This window comes from Pleurodeles waltl, chromosome 4_2 (assembly GCF_031143425.1).
Source record: "Pleurodeles waltl isolate 20211129_DDA chromosome 4_2, aPleWal1.hap1.20221129, whole genome shotgun sequence".
NCBI classification, from domain to species: Eukaryota; Metazoa; Chordata; class Amphibia; order Caudata; family Salamandridae; genus Pleurodeles; species Pleurodeles waltl.
Window position 1 is genome coordinate 834,513,381 of NC_090443.1, and position 23,050 is coordinate 834,536,430.

General features: G+C 45.3%; 1 protein-coding gene across 2 annotated transcripts in view; it reads left to right on the plus strand.

Annotated features, from left to right (window-relative positions):
* LOC138293366 (FRAS1-related extracellular matrix protein 1-like) overlaps positions 1–23,050 on the plus strand; it is an 892,846-nt gene that overhangs the window by 411,903 nt on the left and 457,893 nt on the right. For both annotated transcript variants that reach the window (XM_069232561.1, XM_069232560.1), the window contains exon 22: positions 11,409–11,550. In XM_069232561.1, coding sequence (XP_069088662.1) covers positions 11,409–11,550 — 142 coding nt within the window. The remainder of the gene's footprint in view (positions 1–11,408; positions 11,551–23,050) is intronic.

The following is a 23,050-nucleotide window of genomic DNA, read 5'->3' on the forward strand; positions in this document are numbered from 1 at the left end:
AATTACAGTAGGCGGTCTTTTATTTTAAGATATGATGTTACTGTCTGTTTAAGTGGGTCACCTAACATATGAATTTTAATGACCAGGGACAAGTAAGAAAGATGGAGTGATAATGCAGAATACAATTGTCCTTCCATGTTGCGAATCTAGATTGCCAGATAAGGAGCAAATAATTGGTTTCTTTGGGGCACAGAACAACACATGGGTATCACCTGCAAAATAAATCTGGAGCAATGGTACCGCAGATGACGTGGATGATTTTACATTTGCCAATAATAAAATAGCATGGGGGTAGGCTTTGCCCATCTTGATTGCTAAAACAATGCATATGAATATAGATTATGTTTCGTAGGCAATTCAGAGCCAGTTATAAAATTTGCATTAAGAAGGTGCTCATTAGGACTATGTGAAGGAAGATGGTCACATCTTCAAAGTTGCAAAATCTCCAAGACTAACAGTTCAAATTCTTCCTATGGTAAAACTTCACATGTTCACTGGTTCAAGACTCTTACTGAAGGATTTTTAAAGACACTTTCATTAAGGAAGGTCACTTGTCTAGGTTTTCAAGTTGCTTTTTAGAAAATGTAACATTTCTAACCTTAGGGAATCCAACTATAGGCCTTATACGCTTTTACTGTCTATGCATAATGCAAAATGTACATTGGAATGTTGAGAGCTCCACTGAAGACAATGGAGTCACTCTGGGCTTATATTGGCTGATACAAGCCTCCTGCTTCAGCACGTCAGTGTTTGTCTTTGTGTTTCTCCCTTTTTAATAAAGACATTTCTACCCTTAGTGGGTGAAATGTTCTAACAGTGTTATAGCCCCTCTGCCTTGGGCTGTACTGGCTGCTAAAGGTCCTCTCTCATTATAGGCACTTACCTGCGGCTAAGTCCTAGAACTCAAGTTCAGGGCCTTTAAAAACTGGTGTAGCACTCAGCAGTGAGCTATTAGGCTATAACAAGATTGCCACTGAATAAAAATGTTTCTTTTGAATCTCAGATGGTCTTACTATGTCAGTATCTGATTCAAAATCTCGGGAATTACTAGGTTGCCAGTTGTATCCTAGATCACAAAATTTAGTTTTACATGGCCGCCATTAAATAAACTCCAGGTATCAAGATTATTCTATGGAGACCAAGATATTCTGAAATGCTGGTACCTTAGATTATTATTTACCAGATAAAAGATCTTACATTACGTAACTAACAAAATTTTTTCCAAATGGTTAGAATTTTTTTCATTTATTTAACTTGTAGATGACATAAAATTGGTAATACATATACATCACAATAAACTATAGCCCCTATTTAAGAATCTTTCAAAGTCTGTTTACATGATGTTGCTGCTTGGATAAGCTCCAATCATTTGAATTTGAAGTTGGAGAAGGGTTTTAAATGTTAGCCATTCACAATTCCAATTCTATTTGCTCAAACTATTGGTGGCCTCTTCCTTTAGGAACTCCACCTCTCCAGGTAGAACAGACTTATAACCAAGGTATTACTTTAGATAATAAATTATCTTCAGATTATCAAACTTCTTAACTTTGCTGCTCATTCCAAGTCCCTGTCATAAAATTATTTTTTCAAGCAATTATCTTGACCAAACTGGAGCATGGCAATCCAGCCTACTCAGGCCTATCAAACTATATATTTCAACTCTTTCAGATGCATCAGAACCTGCTAGCTCACCTAATTCTAGGTCTCTCAATGGATGCCCACATCATCTATCTAGCCGCCCTATACTGACTGCCATTTCGAGAGCGCTTCCTTTTGAACTCCCTCCGTATTTGTCTTCAGCCTCTGACTAATGATGGCTCATCTTTATCAGATCTCAATTATTCAGGTATATTTCTTTATGAAAATGATGCTCTGTGTCCTCCAAACTTTAGTTTGATGCATTCCTGCATTACATGACATAGGGCCTAATTATGACCTTGGCGGAGGGGATTTCTTCGTCCCAAACGTGACGGATATCCCGTCCACTGTACTATAAGTTCCATGGGATATAATTGAACTTGTAATACAGCCAGCGGGATATCCTTCATGTTTGGGATGGAGCAATCCCCTCTGCCAAACTCGAAATGAGGCCCATGGTCTTTGTGGCAGACATTTTTCTTATGTGGCTGCAAAAGCCACAACTTGTCGCCTATAATCGGGTCCATCACTATTCGTCCCATTTTTCAGAAAAGTTTGAAAATATGACTTTTCTCTCAAGCTCACTGTTTGTCCTTAGGCATAGCAGTTACATATTCTTTTTAGCACTGGAAAACCTCATTGAGTTCACTGTTGCACTTGAGGATATAAATTAATTATATAACCAGAACAAATTAGTCCATAATCTTAGGTCTTTATATTATTTTAAAAAGATATATCATTTTTATTCTACGAGGTTGGTTTATGGACTACTAGGTTTCCTATAGTCTAAATTACAGTTTTACAACTCTTGAGCCTCGCCTTTACCTGACAATAAATATTTCCCACTTTTAAAGGCTTCGGTGTATTGAATGTTTAATTGTGTACCTGGTATGGTGTTGGTCTCAGTTGCCATTTGCCAATTCTCAGGCTTTGCACTGAATGTCTTCTATGATTTCCCAAACATGAGGACATCCTTAAAGAAATACATTATTCTTAAATCGCATGTCCTTCAATTCTTTTGTTAACTCCCAAAACATTTGTCTTAGAATGTGAATATTCCCAGATCTCAAGACATATTATACTCGTGTATTTGTCCCAAATCTCGTGACGTAAGTGATTTCAGATAATTCCTAAAATAACAAAATGTAGGTCGTATTTTGTGCAACTAAATTATTCTATAATCTTCTCTTTTAACACTGTCAGTTAGCATTCGGAAAATCTGATGCCTTAAATTATCTTACAAACCATATTGCAGATCCTGTGTAACATAGCTGCTAACAAATTTTCCATGACTTTACTCCTAGTACACATTTCCCAATTTTCATGACTTTTTATAGTTACCAGTTTAAGGATCTAAATTAGCTACAATCCAAATCTGTAAATTAACATATCTCTTATGACATCTTGTAGACACATTTCAATGCTTTCTTCTCTTGCTTCATGGTGACAAGTCATATATGACAATCCTCAAAAAAGGCCTGGAAACATATGAAGCTTTTCCTCCTAAATGAACGCTGCCTGAAAGCTTTGACTGTCTACCCCCACCTTTTAAGTCAAACTCGTGTTCCACGAATGACGGGAATATTTTAGTAAGGGGTCAGAGGGATCCATGACTTCAGGATGCAGGAATGTGTGTCTTTTTATTCAGGACCATATAGCTTTGCCTCAAAAGCATACTCAGGGTAATCTCTTTAGTAGTCACACACCCTGTTCATCAATTTAGAAAGTGAATACCAGTTCTCTGGAAAAGACAGACATCATATGCAGAACAGAAGGTGGCAAAGTCTCAAATGGCATGACAATGCATTATATGTGGAGCATGTCAGTGACATCTGGGCTGTCTACTAATGCTGGATTGAGTGCTATTTGCATTGAATGTTTGAGAATGTATTTCACATACGTGTTATAGTTTTTCATGTTGCATTAAATGTATATATTGAATGCCCCAAGCACCCTATAGTTGCATCATCGCTCCCGTTTTAAATGAATGTATTACTCTTTATTCTTAAGTGCATATTTTCTTGCACTTGGCATATACCCAATTTATGTGATGTTTCTTAGCAATGGCTTGAAAAAATATTATTTTAAAGTGAACTCCCTGTGTGGCATTTATAGGATTTTCTCTGGAAGCCTCATTTAAGTTGCTCGCTATCAGGCAGGAGTCGCATACCTAGGTGAGCCTTTTGAATGGATTTCTGCAATGCCTACACACACCCACTTTGTAAGAAGATGGTACCAATGAAATGCCACCTTTGCTATAAAAAATGATTGCAATATTGATATGCAGAAGTTGCCCATCATCTTCTCAGGGAAATGGGCAGCATACAGTACCCGATTCATGAAAATAAATATTGAGAAACTTCCTCACAGATTTGTCCTCTTGGAAACATTGGAAAGGGTGTCTGCAAACCTGTTTGGAAAAGGTTGGTTTGGCTTTTATGCTGTGCTTGCTTAGTGCCTCGTTGAATTGTCAAAATGCTATAATTTTGTTGAATTTGCGCATGTGGAAGGTGAGGTCAATTTGGAATGAAATGTCCCTGGCGTGTTCTACAGGTCTCACACTGTCCACCCAGCCGATAAACTAGGAAAATATGCAGTACCATCTTGTTTGGAGCACCTGGTAAACAGGGGGCAATCAAAGTTCATGTTAAAGGCCATTTATTTGTATTAAAAACAATTGTGTTTTATTTTATTTCTTTTTTTTAAAACAAGAATAAAAAAAAAAACACTGTTGTGTTTTTAAAACTATGTTTTAAAAGCCAGCACAGATTAATCCCTTTGTCGAACCTCTGTGAATCCTTCCATCAGCTGCACTTTTGTGGAGCTGTTGTCACTAGGAAAGAAAAGCCACAAAAAAATTAAACGGGGTCAAAATAGCCCAATCCTGCCTTTTCATTTAAATGCCTCATGCGTGCTGCAGGTTGAAGTCAGGGTTCACCTCAAGGCAAACAATTAGGTTAAAATGCCAAATTTCAATGGTTTGAGAAAGAAATGGCCGGAAATGTAGCATCGGCGTCCCTGGTGAAACCACGTCCTCTGGCGATTCCCTGTCCAAGATGGATGGCTTCTCTCTTACCTTAGCACCATGCTATAACTAACCATTGTAAATGTTTGGCAAAATAAACACTCATAAACTATTATGAGAACATATATCCCGAAGCACTACAATATTTTTACTATAACTATGCTATTATTTACATGTTATTTTTATTATTGCACATCCTCTATGTTTATTAAAGCAAGACAACTTGTTGTGCAAACTTGAACAGCTGCAGTAGGAAGAAAAGTGCTGGCTCTATAGTGGAAGATGGGGTACAATAATAAAGAGCATTTAGGCGAGGCAAAGTTTTGAATGTAGGACAATGTAAGCCTGACACCGACAAAAGATACATTGTGCTGGAAAAGTAACAGTCTAAAGTCAGCAGCGACTGCCAGGTGCAATTGGTACAGCTGATAAATAAGAAAAGGTGAAGCAACAGTTGGGCATTTCTTCTGGGTTGGCTCAGGCTCACTAGAATATTCATCCCCAAATCCACATCAAAGAGCATATTACCTTACTGAACAACAACACTTTCATTAAAAAAAAATTAAAAAAACCTCTGGCATATAGCATAAATGCCAAGCAGATTCTCCTATGAAGTAACGTCTCTTTGCGTTGGCTAGAACCAGTCTACTCTTCCCAAGTCACAAAGGCAGGGCTGGCTTTAGTGCTGGTGGCACCCAGTGTGCAAGTCTTTTTTGGAGCCCCCCCCTCCTATACAGCATGAGACACTGCTAGTTAACCGGAGCCAAACCCGGATTAGACTGACAGGTGTCACCTGTGGTGGGTTAGACTCAATCCCCCACACCGCAGGCGATTCTGCTGCTCAAATCCAGTAGTCTCATTAGAATAATGAGAGCCTACGAGGCACAAGGAAGTTCACATGCATTTAAACACATAAGTTATTTTGAAACACAGCACCATCCACCAAAGTCCGTGCCAGGTGCAGCTGCACTGATTGCAAGGCCCTAAAGCCGACCTTGCACAACGGTTTACCTTTGTGGGCCTTATTACAGCTGTTAAATCACAAACCAAGTTTTTAATACACCTGGTAATTACCAGGTGTAATGCAGATGCACACTTTTTGCTAACTTTCCGCAGAGCAGACCTACTGACCTGCAGACAAGGCCAGACCTAGATTAACAGCCAGAAACAGGTGAAGCTCTCACAGGTTGATTGCAGCAGCCCACAAATCCATTCCACAGTCCACCAGAATAGAGGCAGCACTGTTAGACCACTATGCCATGCTATGCCAGGCCCATGTTCTGCTACAACAAACTATGCACCAAGAGAATAGAAGCCAGCCCACAATCAATGAGCTCAAAAGGCCCCCCAACACAGGCTAGGAGCCTGGATTGGCACTGTAAGCTGGAACCCATAAACACAAGTCAGCTAAAGATCCAGTAATGCACTGACTCGATAACGGCACAATACACAACATATTTTCATCATTTCTGATACTCTGGAGCACATCTTAGGGATTTACTGACATACTTCCTTTCTGAAAATGCTAGAAGCACTAGAATTATTTGCAAAAGGCACCACACAAGAAACAAGATTGGTGTGTGGCCTTTCTCAGTCAACCTTTACCATAATACTATGGTAAGTGATGGATGCCTTGCATGAATGAGTGAGCACTATATACAATTTCAATTAGACACACACACAGCTAATACCAGCAAATCAAACATCTGTGCTACAGCAGGATTTCCTGCTATCCTGGGGTCAGATGGCTGTATTTATGTACACATGGTCCCCTCAGGTAGACAGGAACAAGTGTGCTAAAAACATGAAATTAATCACTATTTGTAGGAGGCTGGCTTGGCTTGTAGTGGGTACCAAAGGTATTTACACCTTGTTCCAGGTCCAGTTATCCCTTATTAGTAGAATAGAGGTGTTTCTAGCAGCTTAGACTGATAGAAGGTAGCTATGGCAAAGCAGTTTAGGCTGAACTAGGAGACATGCAAAGCTCCTACTATACTACTTATAGCATATGCACAATATCATAAGAAAACACAATACACAGAGTTACTAAAAATAAAGGTACTTTATTTTTATGACAATATGCCACAAGTATCTCAGTGAGTACCCTCAGTAAGAAGGTAAGTAATATACACAAGTTATATGTACACAAACCACAAATAGGTAAGTAAGAGTCAGAAAAGTAATGCAAACAGTGTAGAATTACAGTAGGTTGCAGTAGGCAAGCATAGGTCTAGGGGCAACACAAACCATATACTCCAAAAGTGGAATGCGAATCACGAATGGACCACTGACCTATGGGAGCTTGTAGAGGGTCACTGGACTGTAAGAAAACAGTCAGGGTGTCCAAAATACCCCACCCCAAGACCCTGAAAAGTAGGAGTAAAGTACACCTACTACCCCAAGAGAGCACAATAGTCGTGATAGGGGGATTCTGTAAGAACAACAAACACCAATAGTGCACTGACAACGGATTTCCAGACCTGAGGACCTGCAAAGCAAGGGGACCAAGTCCAATAGTCGCAACAGTGTCCAGTGGGGCAGGAGCCCAGGAAACCCCGGATGAAGGTGCAAGGAAGCTGCCTCTGGATGGAAGAAAGTTGGATTTCTGCAAGAAAGAAGAGGACTAGGAACTTCTCCTTTGGAAGGAAGATGTCCCACGTCGCGATGAAGGTTGCAAAAGTGTTCCCACACAGAAATAACGCAATCAAGCCTTGCTAGTTGCAAGGGTCGCGGTAAAGGTATTTGGGTGCTGCTGAGGACCAGAAAGGACCAGGATGTCGCCCCTTGGAGGAGGAGACAAAGGGGGTGCTTAGCAACTCAGAGAGCCCTCACTGAAGCAGGCAGCACCCGCAGAAGTACCTGAACAGGCACTTGGAAGATTTGTGAACCGAAGTCCACGCAGAGTTACAAAATAGGGTCCCACGACGTCGGAGGCCAACTCAGTGGGTTGAGCACTGCAGAAAGGAGTGCTGGGGGCCAGGCTAGGCTGTGCACATAGGAAATCCTGGAAGAGTGCACAGAAGCCGGAGCGGCTGCAAATCACTCAGTACCACCAAACTTGGACTGAAGGGCCACTGGACTGTGGGAGTCACTTGGGTAGAGTTCCTGTGTTCCAGGGACCACGCTCGTCAGGATGAGAGGGGACCCAGAGGACCAGTGATGCGGTCTTTTGGTGCCTGCGTTAGCAGGGAGAAGATTCCGTCGACCCACAGGAGATTTCTTATGTGCTTCTGGTGCAGGGTGAAGGCAGGCGACCCCCAGAGCATGCACCACCAGGAAACAGTCGAGAAAGCCGTCAGGATTAGGCGCTACAATGTTGCTGGTATTCGTCTTGCTACTTTGGTGCGGGTTTGCAGGCGTCCTGGAGCAGTCAGCGGTCAATCCTTGGTAGAAGTTGGAGGGAGATGCAGAGCAACTCTGGTGAGCTCTTGCATTCGTTATCTGAAGAATTCCCCAAAGCAGAGACCCTAAATAGCCAGAAAAGGAGGTTTGGCTACCAAGAAAGGAGGATTGGCTACCAAGAAAGGTAAGAGCCTATCAGAGGGGGTCTCTGATGTCACCTGCTGGCACTGGCCACTCAGAGCAGTCCAGTGTGCCCCCAACACCTCTGTTTCCAAGATGGCAGAGGTCTGGGACACACTGGAGGAGCTCTGGGCGCCTCCCCTGGGAGGTACTGGTCAGAGGAAATCCTTTGTTCTGCCTTCCTGGGCCAGGGCTGTCTGGACCCGAGGAGGGCAGAAACCTGTCTGAAGGGTTGGCAGCGGCAGCAGCTGCAGTGGAAACCCCAGAAAGGCAGTTTGGCAGTACCAGGGTTCTGTGATAGAGACCCGGGGGATTATGGAGTTGTCACCCCAATACCAGAATGTTATTGGGGTGACAATTCCATGATCTTAGACATGTTACATGGCCATGTTTGGAGTTACCAGTGTGACGCTATACTTAGGAAGTGACCTATGTATAGTGCACGAGTGTAATGGTGTCCCCGCACTCACAAAGTCTGGGGAATTTGCCCTGAACGATGTGGGGGCACCTTGTCTAGTGCCAGGGTGCCCACACACTAAGTAACTTTGCACCCAACCTTCACTAAGTGAAGATTAGACATATAGGTGACTTATAAGTTACTTCTGTGCAGTGGTAAATGGCTGTGAAATAATGTGGACGTTATTTCACGCAGGCTGCAGTGGCAGGCCTGTGTAAGAATTGTCTGAGCTACCTATGGGTGGCAAAAGAAATGCTGCAGCCCATAGGAATCTCCTGGAACCCCAATGCCCTGGGTACCTCAGTACCATATACAAGGAAATTATATGGGTGTACCAGTGTGCCAATGAGAATTGGTAAATTTAGTCACTAGCCTGCAGTGACAAATTTAGAAAGCAGAGAGAGCATAAACACTGAGGTTCTGGTTAGAAGTGCCCAGATAGAGTTAGGCACCACACAGGGAACACATACAGGGCACATACTATGAGCACTTGGGCCCTGCCTGGCAGGGTCCCAGTGACACAAGGACTAAAACAACATACATACAGTGAAATATGCGGGTAACATGCCAGGTAAGATGTTACTTTCCTACACTATTTATGTGCAAATTGTGTGTGATGAAGATCTTTGTATACTGACCTAGTATGTTATTTGTTGTGTTCAAAACCGCAGTTTCTCATGTGGTGAGAAGCAACATTAGTGATACAGTGGTAACACATCACTTTTATGGTACTTGCCAGACAAATCAACCCTTCATCATGAACATTACAGTGCATTATGATTGTTGTTAGCAGCCTACAACATATACATTGAACAATGTGAATATGTGTAATAAATTACATCCTTTATTTTTCACAACAGTGATGATTCTTAGCCACGTCAACTTTCTAAGAACCACATGTACTTCAATTATGACTCTCATGACAGTTAACTTAGATTCTTCCGACCTCGAGACCTTCTTTCATGTCTTCCACTCCTGAAATGTTGAGGATGGTCATAATCGGTTCTTCCTCCAGCTTGAGGTAGAGGTGAGATGGAGAACTACCACCAGTTGCTTGGCAACTCACTCATGTAACTAGAATTTCATGGTTTAGAACCTGTTTGCAATGTTCTAAACATCATGTGGGCATGTGATTTTTGACCAGTATCTCCTTCAACAAGCCTGTTTTTTTTTGTTTTTGTTCGCACCTTCCGCATGAGTTGGCACACTAGAGGGTCATGGTGTCTTACTATCTATTTGGCTATGACCTCCCACTCAGGATCCGTAAACTTGTACTTTTTTTTCTTGCCTCTGTCCATCATGGAAATGTTTGGCAGGTTTCTACTTGTGTTGACTGAAGGATGTCAGAGGATGGCAGTGGATTCTGTTTGTCTTGTTTCAAGATGCTTTGTCCACACAATATGAATGTCTGCACACTCTGACACAGAAAGGAGTTGTTGGTGTACTTTTGAGGTATCCTAAGATCCTTTTAATTGTTGCTCTGGCTGTTTCTGTTCTCCTGGGATTAATTTCCTAGACTACAGAAAATTCCAATGCCTGAAAAGGGCCACTTTCTGATGTTTTGTGGTTGCGCTATTCATCAGGTGACATATTTAGCACATGTGCTTAATAACACATTTCGTATTTACCACATAGTCTAAATAGCACACATTCGATATTTAACAAATGCTAAATAATGATTCCCTGGTGCACCGTAAAAATGTATAATCAGTGGTATTTTACACCTTGTGTATTTACTGAACCCAGTAGTATTGGTATTCACCCCATGTGCATATATAGTGGTATTTACCACCAAACTCGTAATTGAGGCCTTAAGGGGATATTGATAAAGAAGCAGCATCCTCACGCATGCCTTTCTTTATCTAATTTGTGCTGTTCATCAGCTACGTTTAACAAGAAATACTTGGTATTGTTACTTTAGATAAACTTACAGATCTTCCAACCATTTTACTGCCGCTATGGAAGATTACCTTTCTCTGGGGGCTGGTTTTTGCCCTTCAGAACATTTCTTTGCGTCTTCCTCCTCTCACTTTCATCTCAGTTGCCCTGTTTCCCAGCTACCTTCTAGATGTACCTGCCACTGTTCCTTCCTGACATGTCATGGCTCTTCATATGCTTATTCTCAAACAAAAAAAGCGTGTTCCCGTTACTTTACCTTCACTTCCAGGACAATCATCGGTAAGGAGGTTTTACTTTGTGATGTAAAATCTTGATGAGAGAGTTTTACTTTGACTCCGTTTAAAACTTTAAGAAAGTGGCTTGCATAGTATCCAGTTACTGCAAGAAGGACATTTCAAGGTGCTCTCAATAGTCATTTGCTTTGACTGTGACGGAAAAAACGCGATGATCTGGATTTTTAAACACGAATGCAGTTTTGAAATGTGCGTAACAGTGCGGAAAAACTCACGAAAATAATGTGCTACGTTACATATATTTTGTATCGACACTTAAATCAAATAAAACATAGAATTTAAAGAGACATTACACAATATTAGGGACCTAGATGAACAGGGACCTAAAAGTCGGAATAGAGGTCACAATTCGTCTTTGAAGTCTACAACTAGAATTAGAGGTAAAAAGCTACATTATCGTTTTTTACACCAACCCGTAAATGCTTTTTTATCAGTGAGGTAGGTGTGATAAAACTAGTGGCATCCTATTTTCTTTTATGAATACATGCGCGAGAGCTGTACATGTTGAACAGTACCGTAGGTATTGATATACATCGACTTTCTAATTGTATGTTTTGATTATGTTCCACTGCAGGAATGGTGGCCTGGAAGTTGAAGTAGCAGAAAATAAAGTAATTTCCAGTGTGTCACTGGAGGCGGAAGACCAGGATAATGCAAGACATGAGCTTCTTTACATCACTAACAATGTTCCTAAATATGGAGATCTGAAACTGAAGGTTTGTTTAATATTTTTATTTTGACAATTGAAGAACAATTTAAAAGTCCAAAATTTATCAATCTCGGAATGCTCACTTAGCTGATATATCGGGTATTGAATCATGTCTTTGCTTGCAAAACCTAATTTGAACATCAAGGATGAATTGAAGACTAAAAACGGTTAGAGAATATTCGACATTCCAAAAAGAATGCCACAGTTGTTCATTGAAATATATTTATGCTAACTAAGGTATTATTACTAACATATATAAAAGCTTTTTAAATTAATTTGCAATAGGCTTTAATTGAACCAGTATAAATCTGGGAAATATATAAATAATACTACAATTTTTAAAGTGGAAAGAAAAAAGGTTTTGTGTTTTGCTACAGTTTTAATATATAAATTCCAAAACACTTATTTCCACTATGGTCTGACCAACTACCAAAGTAGAAGTTTGCTTAACCTTTCAAAGTGTCTAAAATGTGACTCACCTGAAATTAACATTTGTCCATCTATGCCACCCATTTTGGAGTTTCCCGGCACTTCAACAGCCATGAAATCTTCGAGACCTCACACACAGTGTGCCAGTGCTATCTGAGAAATGCTAACTTGATAAGAACAACAACAAGCATGCATAAATTAAACCTAGAGATTGCCTAACTAAGCCATTGTAAGGCCTTACTTCTATACGCAATACACTAATCTTTGGATGTTGTTGCCTAACAGCTGCCAATCAAATAAGATCTCCCTAGCTTCCCGACAGTGGAAAGAATAAGAATACATTTTACTCTTGGGATGACTGTAAATTGTTCCACAGTGTACTCCATCATGGAACACTCATTGGTCAGAATGTTGTATGGGTTCTAAGCCAGTCAGTTACTGGCTGGCAGGTTTGTGGAGAGGACTGTTCTTGCTATGCTAATAAATTCATCTGAACAACCAGCTTTTCTTCTGCCTTCATTCTGTACTTCATGTTTCCAAACAAAAGGAGTCATTTTCATATGCCAATTAACAAAATCATCTACAGAAGTATTATGTGCAGGTTGTGATCTCCATAAGCCCTCTGGCCTATCTTACAAGATCAGACTATTCTTCCAGGCATTCCCATTCTGACAGAAAATACGTTATCTTGGGTTAGAACTGTAATAGTTGAGTCTTCTTCCAGGTACCATTGTTCAGTAGAGGGATAAAGGAGAGACAGTGAGGCAAACTCCATTCTCTCAGAGACAGGATGAAGACACAAATACATGGACTAGAAATAACAGAGGATGGGGCATATGTACAATAAAATATGCAGGTTCAAATATAAGGAAAAACAGAATCAACCTCACATTGTGAAACCTCCTTCCTTAATTAAGAAAAGAGATTTATTCAGCCATATAGTTCTTATTCCATACAGAAACTTGTTGGGTTATTTTAGTCTGACAGCATTTTCCTGGCAGTCACCTGTTCAGGTTGGAAATGGGCATGGTTTTCTTTCTCCCTGTTACCTTTGTGGATTTGGACAGCCTATCCACATTTCATGTTTGTCTATTCTTTAGTTCAGCCTTATTTCATTTAATTCATACAGTGCCATCCGTCGAGAAAATAAACTGGGGTTTAGTCCCTTGAGGTCTGGCCTTCTAACTTGAACCCATTCCTCTTCCTGCCGTTTGGAACTTTGACTCAATGAATTTGGTTATAGTGTTTTTGTACGCAGTGTTAGTGTTGAAATTCTTAATTAACATTGCAAGGTAATACAGAACCAAATGGGGACCGAGGTCCCTGCATCAACAAGAAATGACACATAATGGATCAAATAGAAAGTAAATCAAGTGAAATACAGTCAACCATACTTCTAATCGTTATAAAAGGACATTTGTAATAAAACAGAAGAAGAGAGAAAAATCGAAGTCGCGAAAACAAAAGAAAAAGAGAGAGGGAACTCGAAGAGGGAAAAGAGGGGAGTGGGGGCGATAGGGTGCAAGTGGTACATAGCAGCCTACTGGTGCAACGTCTGAAATGTCGGGTCTCTCTGAAATGAGGCGCAGGTCTGAATCATACCGTACCATCTGTTTACGCTAAGACGCCAATATCGGTCGTGTTCCTTCATGTCAGAGATCAGAAAGTCAGAATAACAGAATGTCGATACATCAGAATATCAAGATGTCAGAATATCAGAATATCAGAATATCTGGGGCCGCTTGCACCTTGGCGTTCGCCCGCCATGGGCGGTGGTTGGTGCTTGTACAACAGCTGTGGCTCAGTAAGGTGCAACTATGAGATGATCTTAGAAGGAAGGGAATAGAGGGTCAAGATCAAATCTCTTAAACTGAGAATGTTTGTGAGGCCCACGAAGGCCTGCACAGGCTGCGCTGCACAGCCGCCCGGCATTGGTAGAAAAGGGTGATATAAGAAGAGGAGATAAGGCAATAAGAAAGAGAGAGAGAACAGAAAAGAAAAAGGGGGAGAGAGGGAAAAAGGAAAAGGAAAAAGAAGGGTAGGGGGATATTAATATCAGGATGACAGCAAAGAGTACTGTATGAAGAAGAAAAGGGGGTGGAAAGAGGGGGAGGTGGGTGGAGATATAGAACAGGGTGAGGATGTGTCACGAGTGTCAATGAGTTCTGTAGAGTGATGAGAGCCGGAGTGTGTACCATCAGTGTATAAGGAGGGGGAGGGGAAAAGGGGAGGCAAGGCGGACATACAAGAGGGGGGAGAGGAGAGGGGAAGGTGGGCAGGTCAAGGTGAAGCTTTTGTATAAGAGGGGGAAGTGAGGGCCATAGGCTAAAGGCTTGAGGGAAGTAGGAATGTGGTAGCTAAGGCTTTGACTTTGATCTTGATTGTAGGCCTGGTTTTGAGTATGATTGTGGTTTTGGTTAGGAGCTGTCGAGAATAGAAGTGAGAGACGAGGAGCAGCCTGCAGCGAGTGTGGGTGGTATCGGGCAACCTATGACAGTCCTGCAGTAAGGAAGGGTGTCCACACCTGACTGGATATCTGGGTGTGGTCCTGCAGGTTGTAAATGACTTTCTCATGCGTGGCTATGTGGGTCATTGCCACAATCCATTCCTCCGGGGTTGGGGGGGTTGTCAATCGCCAGTGGCGGAGAATGCAGATTTTTGCGGTTGCAAACACTGTGTGTAACAGTCGTCTATGCGGTCTGGGCAGGGCCGGGAGAGAGGTCATATCATGCAATATGATAAGGGAGGGGGGAGCGGCGTTGGAGGCAGTATAGATTCAGCCAGAGTGAGACCCACAGCTGCCCACAGAGGCCGGATCGTCGGGCAATCAAGTAAGATATGCAACAGATCACAGTGTGCGTCTGTACAACACCAACATTTTGCATGTGGGAGAAGCCCTGTCCTATGCAACTTCTCTGGGCACTAATACCAGTCATGCAGCACCTTGGAGAGAGAACTTTAGTCGGGCCTCACGGGTGCCCCTGTCCAAGGCCTCCAGGATGACAACCAAGTCCTCCGTATCAAACATCCGCTACAGGCGGTCCTGGCATTGCAAACGCAGTTTGTCCAGAAAAGGTTGTGAGTATAACTGTTGAGTTATGGCCTCATAGAGGCCTGCCATAACGCCCTTGTTCTTTCCCCACGTTTTCAGGTAGGTTACCACAGGCGAGGACTGGAGTCCCCATCCGATTGTGTCAGCGCCCTGTTGCAAGCAATGTTTGACTTGCAAGCATCACCATGCCTACCGCAGATGAAGTTTAAATTCTTCCTGCAGCTTAGCGAAGGATTTAAGCGCACCACCCTCTAGGACTTGAACGAGATCAAGGATACCGACCTGGCTCCATTGCGGCCAGTTGAGCACCTTACTACCTACCATAAGCCATTGTTGTTCCACAAGGGGGCCTCGGAGTGTAAGAGAGGGTGAGAGTGGACCCCAAACAGGCGGTGGGCGCTACGCCAGGCCGCCCTGGTCACCCTCAGGATCGGGTTTGCTATACCGAAAGACGAGAGGTCGTCATGACAGAGCCCTCCAAGTCCCCCGTCAGTGGAAAGCAGCACCCTCTCCAAAGCTACCCACTGTGGCGGGTCCGACACTCCAGGCAGTGTGTGGGCCAATTGTGAAAAATGTAGAGCAAGTGCATAATGTTCCAATGAGGGGAGTCCCATTCCCCTGTGGGAGCAGCGTGCCAGCAGTTTAGCTGGTGCCATGCGTGGCCACGTGGAGACACACACAAAGGCTCTAATGAGACTGTCGATGTTCCGCAGCGTAGAAAGAGCCACTTGCAAGGGTAAGAGCCGCAGGATATAGGTAAAACGAGTCACTGTGACCATCCTAATCGCCTGTACCTTTCCCCACACAGAGAGGCCCAGATGGTTCCACTTCTCAAAATCAAGTTTCATTCACGCAACAAGGGGATCCAGATTGTCCGCCACCATATGCACCAGGCCTTGATTGACCAACACCCCCAAGTATTTGAGACGTCTCGGAGTCCATCAAAATGGGAAGCCGCAAAGCATGGCTTTCATGGTCACATGCGAAAGAGGAAGCGCCTCGCACTTGTCCCAGTTAATGCGATAACCAGAGAGGGGCGCAAACCCATTGATCTCCAGCAAGGCTGGCAGAGAGCGCTCTAGGTCCGTTATAGTTAAAGGGACATTGTCAGCGTACAGGTATATTTTGAAGATGCTGTTCAACAGAGTGAGACCTTTTATTGAGGGGGAGGAGCAGATGGCGGCATCAAGTGGTTCCATGGGCAATAGGAACAAAAGGGGGGGGGAAGGCATCCCTGCCGCGTCCCTCTGCAGATGGGAAAAGGGTCAGAGAGGAAACCTCCCCAGTTAACCCGTGCCGTGGGGTGATAATATAGCAGTTGTATCATAGAGATAAATTGGTCTCCCTGATCGAACTTTGTCAGCGTCGCAAACAGATAGGGCCACTCTATGTGATCAAACGTCTTCTCGGCATCCAGAGACAAAGCCAGTGCAGCCTCCGGCAGTTCCCTGGAGGGCCATAGGGTGTGGCACAGAGTACGCAGGTGGTTTCGGGAGGTACGGCCCGGTACAAACCCCACTTGGGTATGGTGTATTAGGAACGGTATAACTTTACGCAATCGATTTGCTAAGATACTGGCAATAGCTGCTTCAGAGTAGAGGGTCCCTCCCTGGTTTTGGTATGATCACTATCATTGCATTGTTGGAGATGGCTCCCAAAGCCTTCGTCCTGCAGGCTTCGCTCAAAGCCCCATGCAAAATATCAGTCACCTCTTCCCCCGCCCATCTATAAAATTCAGCGGGGAATCCACCTTCCCCGGGTGATTTGTGGTAGGGGAGGTCGGAGATGACTTTTCTATTTCCAGTCTGCTAATTTCTCCATCCAGGAGGCAGCGCCCATCATCGGATAGAGAGGGTAAATCAGTGTCAGCAAGAAATGCCTCAATCTGGGCAGGACTAGATGTTGTCTCCGACGTGTAGAGATGCCAATAGAAGGACGCAAATTCGTTGACTATCTCTTGTGGGTGCGTGAGCACGTCTCCTGTATGAGCATGATTGGCCGGTATAGCGAGAGCAGGCGCTCTCTGACGAAGCTGAGCTTCCAGCAATCGATCGGCTTTCTCGCCTTGCTCATAGTGCCTCTCCTGCAGACGTTGTAGGACGTATTCGGCCTCGGAGGTGTGTAACTGATTAAGGGCCACACGGGCACATTCCAGACAGAGACGCACTGGGAGAGAGGGGTGATCAGTGTATTGGCGTGTGAGACGATGGATTTCAAGTTCCAGTGCCGCTTGTCGTGCTTTGCTGACACCGTGTCCCGCACACCGTGTCCCGCATGAGCGGCCCCGTATCATTGCCTTGGCTGCAGCCCACATAGTCCGCCTGGATTCGACAGTGCCCAGGTTTTCTTGAGCAAAGGTGGACGCATGGGCTCTCAACTGCGTCTTGCCCTGTGGAGAACAGTAGCTGTGAACGGCGAATCTCCATGGTTTGGGGCCCGGGCACATCAGGCCAACTTGGACAGCGACGAGGATTGGAGAGTGGTCCGAGAGACCACATTGGAGTATGTAGACATCTTGGGCATGGGCCACTAAGTTATGTGACATAAGGAAGTAGTTGAGGCGAGATTGGGTGCCGTGCACCAGTGACAGAAAGGTGTACTCTCTGTCAGCTGATGTGTCATCCTCCTGTGATCCACCAGGCCATTGTCCAACAATATATCGAACTGTAGGGCTCTGTCGGCATTATTGCTAACGTCCAGGGGTCCTGTCTTATCCAGTAATGCATCCCTGGGCAGTTTCCAATCGCCCCCTATTACATAGCACTTCGCCCCTATCTCCGTCAGGAGGCGGTTGATTTTCAGAAAAAACACACACTTTGAGCCGATTGGTGCATACACGGAGCCCACACACAGTGAGGAGTCACCCATCTTCAGCTTGACGAACACATAGCGTCCCTCTGGATCAGTCCACGACTTTATGACTGCTAGGGGCAGGGTTTTGTGCAGCAGTAGTGCAACACCACATTTCCGGGGGGCGCTGCCTCCTGTAACGTGTGAGGTAGGGCTGCAACTGAACAGTGCAGTCCTCACCCAGTCCCTGTGCAGCTTGCCAGACTCCTCCCTGTCTAAGTGTGTCTCCTGAAGTAAAGCTATATCAGCCTGCTTGGAGTTAAGGTAGGACAGAACCTTTTTTCGTTTTATGAAATGGGTAAGACCATTTACGTTCCAGGATATGATCTGCAATGGTGCCGGGGGGTTGGGTGAGGGCCAGCCATCATGAAACCCAACGAAAAGGATAGAAAGGGTGCTGGGGGAGAGGGAAAATAGGAGCGAGAAAAGGAAGGGGTAGAGACATGAGGAATGGGCCAAGAGGGTAGAGAGAGCTCGGTGCTGTCCTCAGGAGCGGAGAAGGGGGAAGAGAAGGGGGAACAAGAAGAAAAGAAAAGGAAAAGAGAGAGAAGGAGACGAAAGAAGATGAGAGAAGAGAGAGAGGAAACGGAAGAAGAGAGAGGGAGAGAAGAGAGAGAAGGAAAAAAAAAAAAAAGAAAGGAGAGAGCGGAAGAACAAAGTCCCATTGATCCCGATCTGTATCCTGCGGGTCTAAACCTAAGCCTATAGAGCTCAATCACCGACCAGCGGGCCCCTGGCTGGGGGAGGCTAAGCACGTGGGGTATCTCAGTCCCACTTACCCATTCCCCCATCCGAGCGCGGACCCGGGGGGGCAGCACGAGAGCACACAGCAGGAGCCGGAGCGGCGCCGCACAACAGGTGGGGGTGGGGGTAGGGGGCGTGGAGGGAAAACTGTTACATGGTACGTCAAGGAGGATATACAGTCACGATCGCAACAAGAAAGAAGAAACCATGGAAGCAGCGCAAGCATAGGGTGCACGTAGGCAATGAGGGGCGGAGGGGCGGAGGGGAGGAGAGAGGGAAAGAAAGGGGAAAAGTAGCCCCCAGATGATAGACATATGTCAGAGCGTCCAGCACCAAGGCATGAGCCGTAAAAGGCATGGTGGCACATCCATGTATGGGCTGGTCTAACCGCGAAGAGGGGGGAGCAGTCCGTCCCGGGATGGGGAGGTGTCTGAGTGCAAATAAGGGAGAGGGGGGGTGGGACGCAGGGAAAGAAGAGGGTGAGTCAGGGAAAGATAAAGTGTGAGCCTATGTCATGTGTACCAAATGGCTGTGAGAACGTAAGACAGCGAACATCAATCATTTAGAAGCAGTCAAACTTAAAGTATATTGCTAACAAATGGGATCAAAAATGTAATTTAAGCATATTACTGAATAAACTCGAACAAACCAACCAAATGAGGGCTAGACAACTAAGTAAGGCTGCTGTAGGACCTATGAGAATACTGGCCAACTGTAAAACAAAGCGTCTGTGATACTATAAAGGCAGGTACTCATCTCTCTGTCTCAGCGGGAGGGCCTCTACAACTTCTCTCAAGACTCCACATCCACCAATGGTGGTTCTCCTTCGGAATACTGCATTTCCTTGTCCTTAAGTGGGGGCCAGAGTGGGTTTCAGAGGGGAGCAAGACTTGTCTCTGTCTGCGATCTGTGTATGTATTGCCACTGCCTGCAGTACCTGGCCCCTATTGTTGTGGCTCTTCGTGAGCCTTTCCAAGTCTCTCCCCCTAGGGTGGGAGACTACGGTGGTCCGTCCCACATCCTCAGGAGCAGGAGTCAGAAGGGTGACACTCAGGATCGGTCCCAGCAGGTCCTGAGTCTAGAGTGGGGTCGCTGTGTCCATGGACTGGGTCTGGGTCTGGTTCTGGAGCCCCTCAAGAAACACTCGCAGGTCTTCGGGGGTCGTAGAATTCTCGTGACACCCCATTTTTAGTGATCCACATCCTGGCTGACTCGAACAGACCGTATTTCAGGTCCAGCTGACGGAGACGGGGTAGAAGAGCCAAGAATGCCCTCCTGCGTTCGCTGGTCTCTTTGGAAAAGTCGTCCCTTAGTCTTACCTCCAGGTCATCCGACCTAAATGGGCTGTGTGCTCGAGCCGCCTGCAGTAGTTGACGGGTCTGCACATGGGCCAGCAGGCATGCTATGATTGGGCGGGGGCGGTTAGCATCATCTCACCATTTGGGACCCAGCCTCTGCACCCTTTGAAATTCCAGGGAGGGGTCGAAAGTTAAGCCAGTTAGCTTGGGTAGAGACTCCCGTAAATAGGAGTGTGTGTCTGCACCTTCGATGTTTTCTGGCAAACCCGAGAAAGCAAACATTGTCTCTACGGCTCCTGTCCTCTAAGTCAATCAACTGGCTTCGGAGATATAAAAGTTCTTGGTCTCTGTCCACCCAGGAGGCGACGTGTGTTTCCACCGATGTTACTCGCTGTTCAAGTCCCGTAAATTGCGACTGAAAGCCCGCTATATCCAAGCGCATGGATTTCGTCTCCTCCGTCAGCAAAGCCTTCCAGCTTACGGCCCACTACCGAGATCTCCTGCAGGATGCGGTCCATGGTCGCTCCCTGCGGGGTTTCCGCCATAATACTGGTGGTATGAGTGGGTGCTCCTCTGCTGGTGGGGCTCTCTGGTGACGCAAAGCTTCCGAGAAGAGCAGTTGCCGGGATGGCTTACCCGATTGTTTGCTTGCCGTCCTACCACCGGACATCGCAAGCTCCCCGGTATGGATAGGGTTTGGAAGGGTACCGACCCGCAGTGCAGCAGATGTGGGAGGGCAGACGGGCATTGAAAAAGGAGAAGGGGGGAGGTAGGTTGCCTCCCGTGCTGTGTCCAGATCTCGGCAAAGACCAGAGAGCATCCACTGGGGCACCAGTAGCCAAGGGCCTAAAGTCAAAAGCAGGGTGGAGGATGCTGGACACAGTCGGTCATGGCCCACCAGGAAGAGGAATGGCAGGTCAAGGAGTCCTCTGTTGGACCAATGGCAGGAAGACCAGTCCAGTACTGCTGGTGCTCCAGCTCGATAGTCCAGGGTGATTTGAGGGCAGTATGAGGGCCCCTCGGCACAACAAGCAACGTCGCAAGTGGTCCCCTCCTGGCAGTCCTATTAGGGTCCCCCCCATGCTGCCTACAGGGCGTGGGATAGAGTATCTAGCAGTTCCGTTCATAGGCCCATTACACGGACCCGCCGGGCACTGCACCACTATGTGCTTCTCCTCACTTCACAATACTCAGCACCTCCGTGCTCATGTCTTCCCTCCACTGCCACCAGCCAGGGGCCGTCCTTAGCAGCGCCGCTCCGCCGTGCCCTTAATGCCCATAGTGAACTTTCCCATGCGCCGATGAGATGTGCCGATGTATGTGCCCAGGAATCTGCCCAGGTGGGGGGGGGAGGGTAAAGGGGGACAGGCCATACCATTGTCCCCCATCCCTTGTCAGAGTCCAAATGGCAGACGCGCTGAGGTTGGGGCTCCAAACGCTGCACCAGGCCCCACCCGCGCCAGAGCAAGGAAGAAATAAGGTGAGATGGGGGCGGGCACACGAATGAGTGAGAGCGTGGCCTCAGTCCAAGCCCTTGTTAGCCCTTCGGGTTCGCCACCTCAGCACATGCTCTCCTTCAGGGCGCCCGGAGCCCTCGGGAAGTCGCACATGCCGAGCCGGGCCTCCAAGTCAAGCGAGGCCGCGGCTCAGCATCAAGTCGTAGGCCGCCAGTGTCAACATCAGGACAGTGCGTGCTCTACGGGCGACTAAAATGCAAAACCCCAGTCTTTATGCAAGAGCATAATTCATGTATTGTGTTTATATGCAGTATGTTAACCTTTTGCATTGCAGAGTTTACCCTTGAAAAACACTATTAATGATGTGTGCAAATAATGTTCATTTGCAAGGTATTGCTGCAGGCTTGCAGAGTGTGTCAGGGTGTGGTCCCTTTCTAGGACCTTCTAGAAGTTTTCCCTGCAGCATGACTGGGTGTGGCTTGTGGGCTGGACCAGACTCTATATAAGGGAGCCAGCCCAGCTCCACGTGCTAACTATTCAGAGGTCCCGGTGCAGAGCAGCAGCAACTTCCTGAGCTCCTGTCTCGGAGGCCTACCTTGATGTTCCAGGCCTGCCCGCATTATATTGGTGATCCTTGAGCAGGGCGCTAAGGCAGAGGTCGGGCTGGACTCTCAAGCTTTGGGCCTAATTGTAAAACTTTCAGAGTGCACGATTCATTGCTCTCATGTAAACCTTGGCATTCAGATCGGCAACAGCTTGCTCAATCATTTCATGGCATTTGCATATTCTTGTTCGAATCAGCAGTGTGAGCGATTCATTTCCCGCATGTAAAACTTGATGTTCAGATCGGCAACAGCTTGCATGATCATTTCATGGCATTTGCATATTCTTGTTCGAATCAGCAGTGTGCGTGATTCATTCCCCGCATGTAAAACTTGATGTTCAGATCGGCAACAGCTTGCGCGATCATTTCTTGGCATTTGCATACTCTTGTTCGAATCGGCAGTGTGAGCGATTCATTTCCCGTGTGTTAAACTTGATGTTCAGATCGGCAACAGCTTGCGTGATCATTTCATGGCATTTGCATATTCTTGTTCGAATCGGCAGTGTGCATGATTCATTCCCTGCATGTAAAACTTGACGTTCAGATCGGCAACAGTCTGCGTGATCATTTCATGGCAATTAAAACTTTGGTGTGTAGTGTTTGTTGAAGTGTACACATTTATTCCAAGGTTTTGGATTTTTTGTGAAGATGCTAAATTCAAAATGTGACATTCTTTGTGCATATTAAGTCCCTATGAGCCCTTTGTCCTCATGTAAAAATGCAATGTTTGTTCTGAAACATTATTCTAGAAGGTTCTTGTATTTCTAGACAGTATGTGATAGTTTATGAAAAGCTCATATGAAACATTGTATTAACCCATTCTTGATTTTTCCAGGTACCTAGATTTTTTGAGGCCTAGTTGGAGTCTAGTTCTAGGCCATTCATGTTTCTTCAGTACAGAGTGTTATTTCATGTTCCGAGTATCATTGAACCCTAGATTCCACAGAGTGTTATTTCATGTTCTGAGTATCATTGAACCCTAGATTCAACAGAGTGTAATTTCATGTTCTGAGTATCATTGAACCCTAAATTCAACAGAGTGTTATTTTATGTTCCGAGTATCCTTGTACCCT